Here is a 10,579-nt window from a genome sequence, read left to right on the forward strand (position 1 = left end):
ATGGACCAGATTGGATTAGGTCACAAATACTTATTTAATTCCTTTAAATATGTCCATTTTCTTGCAATAACCCACACAGGAGGTAGCAATAAGAGCAGATTCAATTCTTTATCAAAACCATCTTCATTTGACCCATCCCATATCCGCAACAATGCTAATGAAGAGATTAGTATCAGTTCTTGCTTTGTTATTAAATTAATTCCTATGAACACCATCTCCCAAAAAACTCCCGAAAAGAGGAAATACATGTCTTTGGATCCTTTACACCACCAGCATTTTGCAGACATACTGGGCTTGATGTATGATAAAATTACCAGTGTGTAGTTCCACCTAAAGAATATATTGAGTAGAGTCTTGAATCTTTACTGAGATTGATTTCATAAATACCTTGTTCCTTGTTCTTTCCTATTTAATGAGGTCAATATCATAACCCAAATACTTTTCCCAACATTTTTGTGATCCGGTTAGATCACCTGTTAGATCAATAAAAGAACAAATGATCAATGCTTTCCAGTCTAACAGCAACGATCACATGAGATGAGGGGCTTAGTGTTGGGCTGTGGAACATAGGAAGCTGCCTTATACTGAGTCAGATCACTGATCCATATAGCTCTACAGTGAAAGATGATGGCTCTCCAAGGTTTCAGATAGGGGCCTCTTCCAGCCCTACCTTTAGATGCCAAGGATTGAACCTGGGACCTTCAGAATAGATGCTCAACCACGGAGCTGTCTTCCTTACCGTGTCCATATGCCCTGTTGCATTTTAGAAGGGATCAACAATGTCAAGTCAGAAATACTGGATCAGCTGTTAGGCAGCAAATGGGGCTGTATATGGACAGCTATTGTCCCACAGCCTCTTGTTTAAGTCATTGTGCTTTGTATCAGGGCCAAAGTGGTCATTCAGAGTTCCAGTTCAATGCACACTGAATTGGGAATAAGGCCCATTATTTACCCAGCAGAACTTAATTCTGAATAAGCATTGGATTGGGCTGGACAACTGGAGGCAACCAAGCCCAGTATCATGACCACCTCAGCCATGGATGAGGAACCTGTAGCTCTCCAGATATTGTTGGACTCCCTCCCAACACCCACAGCCACTATGGACAATGGTTAGGAGTGATGGGAGTTGTAGTCCAACAACATCTGTAGAGCCACAGTTTCCCCATCCTTGACCTAATCAAGCCATTCAACATTTTTGTACAACCTTCTCACCATGGTCAGAAAGGAAAGGACACATTTTTAAATGTGGTTTTTATTATCCTCTTTTTGGCACATATCAAGAACCTCAAGTAGAGGAAACATTAGAGAACTGTGTGAAGTTATTATCTATCAATCAGTGACATTGCCAATATGGGCAGAGAGACTCAAAATATCTCTTTTCTTGCAGCTCAGCACCTTAGTTGCCTCTTATTGATCATGATTTGAACCTCTCTCTTGTTAACTTACCCTTGTTGCCCTCACAATTTGCATTTAGTTTACCAGTGCACACTCATGCCTGAAATAAGAGACCTGGAATCTTACAAAATGTTAACCATGTGATTATTCCAGTTGCCTCAGGATAAAGGTAAAGAACCCACAAACTTTTACCCCTTCCCACATGTTCTGGACCTATCATGACTTTGCTAGAGAGGGGGTGTAATGTCACATCAAAATAAAATGGAATTTTTAAAATGGCACTTTGGGGAGTGTTTTAAGAATAAATAAGGAAGTACTGGATGTACCTCGATGCAGCATTAAAGAAAGAAAGAAATGAACCAGTTGGAAATCCCAATCAACATTTTCTTTAGTGCAGTGATCTGTAAGCTTCATTACTGTATCTCGCCAATCTTACCTGGGTGGTCTTGATAGAGGAGAGTCCTTCAAGGGCGCTGCTGGGCTGTCGCTATCTTCAGGTGGGATTCAATCACATAGCAGCAAATTCAGGTTGTGCAATTAAAGTTCGTACACAACAAACCCAACCCCCTCCCCCCCATGCAGACTTCTGTGATAAAATGTGCTAGAAAGTATGTGATAACGTTTGCTTGCTGCAACGTTATATAAGCACCCCACAAAGAAATCAGCATAATCGTTCCATAGAAGGCCGATGTTGTGTAACTTCCCTGCAAAATTTGTGCAAACAATAAACTGGTCCTCTGGAAGAGATCCTATTTCACGATCTGCCAGCACTGACAAAGTTTCCTTTATACCTTCTGTGACCAAAGTCCCTGCATCTCTCTACCAAGTTTATCTATTCTTTGCTTCACTGAACTGTTCTGCAATTCCACCAACTGACATCTGTCCAAGTGACGCAGGCCAATTCCCCCTCTTGAGAGCAAAAGACCAGCTGAAGCTATTGACTTGATATATTTATCTCAAATCACTGCTGCTTCTACAAAATCTTTGGGAAGGTTGTCGCTCTTTTTTTTTTAACTGAAGTATTTGCATGTGATAATGCTCTGCAATAGCACATCGTCGTCATCAATTTAGTTAATAAGCTCTCAAAAGAATATAGACGTTTCCCAATAGAAAAAGAGTTCACAAAGAAGCAATGCAAAACTTTATTTTAAGACACAGGACAGAAATATCAATCAAGGTTTTGTTTTATCCCTTTTTCATTGAGAAGGGAAGTTTTACAGGTTCTCCCCTTGGAAGTTGGAACAGAAACTCCAGAGTTTGGTTCATTCTCTGGTACTGCTCTGATGCTTAAAATCAAGGCAACACGTGACATGATGGGAATTTATAAAATGATGCAAGGTGTGGAGAAAGTGGATGGAGAAAGCTTTTTCTTCTAATACTAGAACTCATGCACAACCAACGAAGCTGAATGTTGGAAGATTCAGCACAGATAAGAGAAAGTGCCTGTTTAGACAGTGCACAGTTAAACTTTGGAACCCACAGGATGCAGTGATGGCCATCAACCTGAATAGCTTCAAAAGAGGATTGGGTAAATTTATGGAGGACGTGACTATCAATGGCTACTAGCCACGATGGCTATGCTGCTAGTCTTGTCAGGGTGGCCTATGAATTGGTAACCTCTTTATTAGACTACCCGTATGCCTGGTTCAGAAGCTGCAACTAGTTCGAAGTGCAGCTACCAAGGTACTGAGTGACATAGTTGTACACACATTACACCATGTCAGGAACATTCCTTCCCAGAGTGACAGCGAGGGCTCCAAGGACCAAGGGGGGTGGCAGGCAGAAGGAGACGGAGACTTGCTTTCTTCCCATGCGGAGAGTGAGGCGAGCCCCTCCCATCCTGGAATGCATGTCTTAAATTCCCAAGACAGCGTAAGACAGGCAGGGGGGCCGCAGCTCTCAGACACGTTCTCAGGGGAGGAGGGGCAAACTGGACAAGCTGCTCCTGAGTCTCCTCGTACTAGGAGGAGGAGTAGAGTCCAGGCTTGGCGTCAGGTCAACAGAAGGAGGGGCAGCCAATGGAGGATATACTGTTGGCGAAGAGCCCGCTCTTCAGTGGGCTCAACTGACGCATCTAGTGAGGAAGATTGAGCTGTGTGCTTGGACCGAAACTACTGTGTAAATACCAATAAATCTGAACGTTATAAAACCGCCAACTTGGCGTCTCTTGGTGTGAGAGGGAGATCGTAAATCCTGACACACCAGAGCTGAAAAATCTGCACCAGCTGCCTTTTTACTACTACAAACTCATCCACACATCCACTTGTCCCATGCCTAGAAAGCATGGGTCCAAGCAGTTTTCTTGCTTGCCCTGTGCTTTCAGGGCATGGGTCCAAGTGGTTTTGCCCCACATGATTTCTATGCACCTTATTTAACTAAATTAATGACTTAAATAATGCTAAAATTCAAATTTTTGCTTTCTCACTTGAAGTCACTTTCCTCCTCCATAGTTTTCTCATGGCATTCTTCATCTCCGCATTTCGTAATGTGTAGATCAATGGATTGAGCATCGGGGTGATCACGGTGTAAAACACAGCCACCGACTTGTCTTCTGCGAAGTCGCTGGAAGGGCGTATGTACATAAAGGTGCATGGCCCAAAAAACAAAATGACCACCAAGATGTGGGAAGCGCAGGTAGACAGAGCCTTCTGACGCCCTTCGGAAGAGTGAGACCTCAAGGAGACCAAGATGACAATGTAGGAGATAACCAGGATGATGAAGCAGCCCAATGCAATCATCCCACTATTAGCCACCACGATGATGCCAATAGTGTAAGTATCTGTGCAAGCCAGTTTCAATAAAGGGTGGACATCACAGAAATAGTGGTCAATTTCATTGGGTCCACAAAAGGTGACTTGAGTGACGGAAAGGGTCTGCACCAATGAGTGCATGAGCCCTCCAACCCAAGAGGCTGCTATCATCTGCCCACAAACCCGCCTGGTCATAATGGTGGTATAGTGGAGAGGTTTGCAGATTGCAATGTACCGGTCGTACGCCATCACTGTGAGCATGAAGATTTCTGTGCAGCCAAAGAAATGGACCCCAAAGAGCTGCGCAATGCAGCCAATGAAGGAAATTGTTTTCTTTTCATAAAGGAAGTCTATAATCATTTTGGGGGCCGTGACAGAGGAGTAGCAGATGTCTACGAAAGATAAGTAGCTGAGGAAAAAATACATGGGAGAATTCAAGCGGGAGCTGAAGATGATGGTGACTGTGATCAGGGAGTTTCCCAGCACAATGGCTAAATAGAAGAACAGAAAAACCACAAAACAAATTTTCTCCAGCTCCTCATTTTGGGTAAGGCTGAAAAAGATAAACTCTGTCACATTGTTTATGTTCTCAGCTGGAGATTTGAGATCCATATCTAGATCACCTGCAGAAACAAGTAATGAAGATGCTCAGAAACTGACATGTCATTTTTGGGATTCCCCCCTGGTTTTATGACAATCAGATGTTGGAGGTAGCAGAGTGAAGTCAACCATAACAGTTTCTGGCTATGTATATATCAATGCAAGTAAAAAATACAATGCAACTCCATATTAAAGGGATGGGGAATCTGTCACCCTCTGTTGAACTCCAACTCCCAACCAGCACGGACATCCCTCAATAGCAGTTGTACACAAATTAGTTAACTAGGGTTGTTGTTTTTAAAGGAAACAGGATTTAAAACAGCAGCTCCTTAACAGTTGCTGAGCTCAGGAAGGTATTTCAGCTTATTTTTCACTTTCTGAATAATCAGCTGATTTAAATCCCCTTTTTTCTCTCTTTTTAAAGTTACCCATTCTGCTCTTCGTTTATTTGCAAATCATACAGTTGGAGCCAGGGCTGTCTTAAGCATATGTGACGCCGGGGTGTAAAGATCCACCCGGCGCTCCCCCCCCCCCCAGGTTGCTCAGTCCCAGGCGTGCAGGAGGGCAGAACTGGCTGGCCACCTCAGCTTGTTGCTGGCTTGGTCGCCCCCAAATTTGTGGCACAGAGCTGCCCGCAGCAGAAGAGCCCACCGTGGGCGGGCTCTTCCCCGGACTTAACTCTCGGGCCCTGGACTCTCGGCCGTACCTGGTGCCCTGCACCCCTGGCACCTATGGGTAAGACGGCCCTGGTTAGAGTAGAAATCCTCAAACCCTGCATTTAGAGCAGAGTCGGATTTAGGTTTGATGAGGCCCTAAGCTACTGAAGGTAATGGGGCCCTTTATATGTCCAGCCGTCCTTTGCCAACAACAAATTGTCGCTGTTTTGTGTTGAATATATGCTACATGGTAATTTATGGACCTAATAGGTATCTAAAGCCATTTGCTCTCTGTAGGTTCTATTTTATTTGTTTTTTATCTTATATTTTGGAAATGTACATCCAGGTTTTTTTCTTTATTTTGGGGGGTGGGGAGAGAGTGGGGCCCTAAGCTTGTTTAGCTTATACGTAAATCCGGCACTGGTTTAGAGAGGGAACGGTCTGAGACAACACTGATGTCTTGTGGATGCCCCTACATTAATGGGAAGACAGGCAAGCGTAAATCCACATTATGCTCCAGGGCGGGCAAGCCTGAGGAGGAGGAGGTGGGGAAAGAGGAGTTGTCAGAAGAGAACTGCGACAGAACCAGAGCAAGGCATCCACCACCCAATGTCAGCACACATTACCTGGCCATTTTTGGGCTCTCCACAGATTAAAAAACCTCTGCATTTAAAGGTAGGGAGGTCCAGGACAACAAATGGGAGGAAGAGGGCATCATATGCACATACAAAAATTAATGAGGAAACAAACCAGACAAATAGACATCTTTCTCTAGTGTGAACATGCCCCTAGAATGAGCTGATTTTAAACTGGGATTTTTTGCTGTGCTTTTATGCAACTCGGTGGTGCAGCTAGAAATTTTTAGACACTGAACTTAATAGGCTTCATGGAAGGGAGGGGATCCTTTCACTAGTGACATTTATTACTTCACTTTCAAAGCACACGGTTAACATTTTTCTTTCCTCTTCCTCCACTATTGTCGTTCCATGCTTTACAGCTGCTTCTACATTCCTGATATATGAGAGAGAGAGAGAGAGCGCAAAATGTTTGCCCGTCTGAGAACAGCAACAAAAAGACTCTGCACATGTCATTTCACGTTTTGAAAACTCAGTTAAATCATAGCACCATCATGACATTGTGCCATTAGGAATAAAGTAAAGTTTACTTACTGCTGCAAAACAAATAGGACTTCTCCAAACTGGAACAAAATGTTGTCCCCATCCCAGAGTTCTTCATGACCTTCCCCACTTTAAAGGTTGGCTTTTTCTGATTCAAACTTTCCAAGGATTTAAAAGCCCCACATTTAAAGAGGGAAATGTCCAGGACACCACTGAGATGGGAAGGACATCATGTGTGGCCCCTATATTCGTGGGGAGTCAGGCCAGTGCAAGTCCACAATTTGATGTGGACAAGCCAGATTATAATTTTAAAAAATAAAAACAATAAAAATAAGAAAGGTAGACCACAGCATGCTATTGCAGGAACTGCTGCGAGGACCTTTAGCCACTGCCACCTTCATCTGCCACTATCTGGGTGGTCATTTGGGGACCCCTCTGGACTGCAGGACTCTGGACTTCACCCCCAAGGTCAGGCATAGCTGGACTCCTGATGTTATTGTTGTAAAGACCTGTAAAGCTAATCTTATAGCATGTTCCCTTATATTATATTATTAAGACCTGTTTGAATAAATAATAAATCTGTTGTTCATTTGGGAATCTAAGAGATGTTGGAAAGAGAAACTGGGCTGAACAGCCAGATTGCCAAACGAAGAGTGCACACAGTCCCTTTTTCTCCCTTTGAATGTCTTAAAAGAACAGCACTTTTAAGTATCATTGATTACAATGGGGTTGATTAGGAACTTGTCCACATATACACATACACATACACATACACACACACAGAGAGAGAGAGAGAGCATAAAAAGAAAACGCATCCCTTCTGCAACAGTATACCTTGCTTGTATTTGCAGCTGTTGATAGCCTTGTGTGGTTCTTTCAAGGTTGCCATTGGAGTTTCTCACTATATAATGAGTTGAAAGCAAAAATCATCTAAAGGATATGAAGCCTGATGCAGAGCCATTCACTTTTATGGCACTGGGTAGTAAATGGGCAAAAGAAAACAATAACCCTGATATGTAGAATTCTCTCATGCACCTTCATTCGAAAGAATAGTTCACAGTAAGGAGGACTCTTCTAAACTGAATTCCTTGCCAATTGATAAATTAGCTATTCTGTACCAAAGGGAGGGTGACTGAGCATCTTCGATGATTACATTTTTATATGCAGTCATGAAAAAGCATAATGGTTTCGCAACTTCCCTCTTTTGGGGGTTGGGAGGGGTTGTGTGGAGATGTTCCTTAGCCTTCATGTGGCACTTTATCAAATCTACCCACTTTGAATCTCTGGGGAGGTGGAGTGATAGGGCAGAGTGTTGCAACTATCCAATTTGCAGAGTATGACGTGAAACACTGAGCCTGATGCTAACAAGATATCCTAAACGTGGATAATAAGATCCCAGGGGCCACGAGAAGCACAAGAGGGACACCAGCCAAAAAAGGACTAAACTTTGTGCATCACTTTTCAAAAGTATTTGTAGCAGCTGGCTTTGATGCTCTCTTTAGCTCCTGGTGGCCAGCCTTGAATGTGCTTGTGCAAATTTATTCTATCAGTGTACTTCCTGAAGCCAGGCCAAAAAAAATTTCATGTGGTATAGATCCTATGTGCCTAACAGTTGTAAGTCAACTCCACACCATCCAACATTTATCTGACGAAATAGGGATGTCAATAATAATATTAACAATAATCTTATTATTTATACCTTGTTCATCTGACTGGGTTGCCCCAGCCACTCTAAGTGGTTTCCAACATCTATTTTAAAAAAATTAAACATTAAAAAGTTTTCCTATACAGGCCTGCCTTCAGATGTCTTCTAAAAGTTGTATAATTACTTATGTCCTTGGCTCGGGGGGTCACCTAACATACCCGCCAACATTTCTCTGATAAAAATAGGGACATCATAAGGGAAAGCGAGACATTCCAGGATCAAATCAGAAACCAGGACAGCTTCTGTAAATCCAGGACTGACCCCGGAAAACATAGTAGGAAGAGAAGCTGGGGATATAATGGAGATGTCTAAGTAGCTATGGGAGCAGGATAGACAAGGTGGCAGGAGGGCTGAGATTCATTTTTGGATTTGAAATTAACAATACCAGAAAAAGGAGGTGAGGTTCCTCAGGTCCTGCAGTTGTCTTCAATACCACTTTGTTCGTAGCATCAGCTTTTGCCAAAGAATCAAAGGCGTATAGTTTCCTCTATTGGTTCTAAGCAATCAGCCATTGCCATAAGCAAAGCCTAAATTCTTCAGTCAAGGACTTGTAATTTGAAGTAACAACAGCCAGGTAAACCTGAAGCTATAAGATAAGTGCCCACTCCAGTTTCTTGCCCCCAAAACAGAAAGATGGAAATGGAGAGGTGTTAGCCGTTGTTTGCCAACTAACATGGACCCTTCAAGTGTCCCTATTTCCCAAGGACATCCCTGATTTAGAGAAGCCACCCCGCTTTCTGAATTGATCCAGGAATGCCCCACTTTTCCTTAGCATGTCCCTGTTTTCATTGGAGAAATGTTGGAGCCATCTGAAGGCAATCCTGTATAAGGAAATTTTTTAATATTTAATGTTTTATCATGTTTTCATAAGAATGCTGAGAAATGGGAGACTCAGGTTCAAACTCTTGCCAAGGCTGCAGTCCTAACCCCTCTCTTAGGCTGTGTCCAAATTCTTATTTATTCTGTATCCAGTGTTGGTTTGGGAAGCAAACTCTCAACTCTCCACCCTGGATTTTATCTTTCTCACTCTCTGTGAGATGCAAATAGTTCTGATTCTTCTCATACAGAACTTGATCTAAATCTAACACAACAACATGGTTGTTATATTCAGCTACATTATCAAAATATTTTGAAATCCACCTTGTTTTCACATTATTAATAAGCAAGATGCCAGTTAACATTAGCATAACACAAAGAAATTATGAACTCAACTTCCAGTTAAGGTAAGGACACAAAACCAATCCACCACATCTTCCTGTTTCTGCATGGTGAAATTCTTCTTTTTCTTTTTAAACTGGGAGGAGGTATGAATGAATCATCAGCTTATTTTCCAAGAACACATTCTAGTTTTAAATTCAAATTCACAGCAGGTTTCAAAATAGACAGTTCCATTTCAGATCAAGTCCGTTTTCAAGACATTTCACACACGGATTGTGGGGAATTTTTAGAATTCAAAGGAATATATTGATCACCAGTTTTCCAAGTGTTTTCTCTGAGGTTTTTTTTTTTGGGGGGGGGGTTAAGATGTGAGCAAGTCTTCTTAAATTCCCTATTCTGACAGCTCAATAAAATGAAGATCTTTTGTGTGTTTTATTAAAATGTATGTGCATTGATTACTGGGTTGTTGTATTTATTTTTATTATGTATTTTGTGATTAGTGCTTGCTTCGGCAGCACATATACTAAAATGTATTTTGTGATTTCCTGTTGTGATTTTATGGTGTGAACCGCCCTGAGACCTGTGGTATAGGGCGCTATGCAAATAATAATAATAATAATAATAATACCCAGGCAGGTGCAAGCTGCAGTCCTGCAAGACTGATGAAATAATTGACACAGGACATGAATGTTGGGAAAAATCAGGCCAAATCTTTATTGACTACAGTGGAAAGCAGGCTTGGCATGGAAAAAGGGCAAGGATCATTTCTTCATTCCAGTCACCCCCTGCTGATGGAATAGCACTCCATCAGGGTTGGGGAAACAGGAAATTATCCTGTGCTGAACCCTGGTATGGTGCAAGCCAAGCTACCAGGGTCTCACTGGTTGACCAGGAGAGAGATTCCAGTCAGGCAGAGGCTGTAACCAAGTTTAATGCATTCCTTGGCCAATCCTTCCTCAGGCCCCTTATGAGATCATAGGGCAAAATGGCCTTGTACCTTGTACAAGTGGGCCTTTTAAAGGCCTCACCCATCCCTCTTCTTGCAAGATCTCATGGGAGAATCCAATCCTACAAGATCTCACTCCAAAGGAGAGACACAACTACAGTTCCCCCACCGCTCTCTGGGTTACACACTGCCAGGTAGGTTGGCCCAAATGCAGATTCCACCAGGAATGAGCCTTAAAATGCTATCACTGC

The 10,579-nt window shown here is 42.5% G+C and overlaps 1 protein-coding gene across 1 annotated transcript; it reads right to left on the reverse strand.

Annotated features, from left to right (window-relative positions):
• Positions 1-3,800: 3,800 nt before the first annotated feature.
• On the reverse strand, positions 3,801-4,757 carry LOC117061212 (olfactory receptor 4S2-like). The gene has a single exon (XM_033173903.1). The coding sequence runs from the start codon at positions 4,755-4,757 to the stop codon at positions 3,801-3,803; it is 957 nt and encodes a 318-aa protein (XP_033029794.1).
• Between the last annotated feature and the right edge of the window lie 5,822 nt (positions 4,758-10,579).

Source organism: Lacerta agilis, chromosome 1 (assembly GCF_009819535.1).
Source record: "Lacerta agilis isolate rLacAgi1 chromosome 1, rLacAgi1.pri, whole genome shotgun sequence".
NCBI lineage: Eukaryota > Metazoa > Chordata > Lepidosauria > Squamata > Lacertidae > Lacerta > Lacerta agilis.

Bases quoted from the DNA above. Each gene is read 5' to 3' on its own strand.
- LOC117061212 (XM_033173903.1), bottom strand. From the start codon at position 4,757: ATGGATCTCAAATCTCCAGCTGAGAACATAAACAATGTGACAGAGTTT.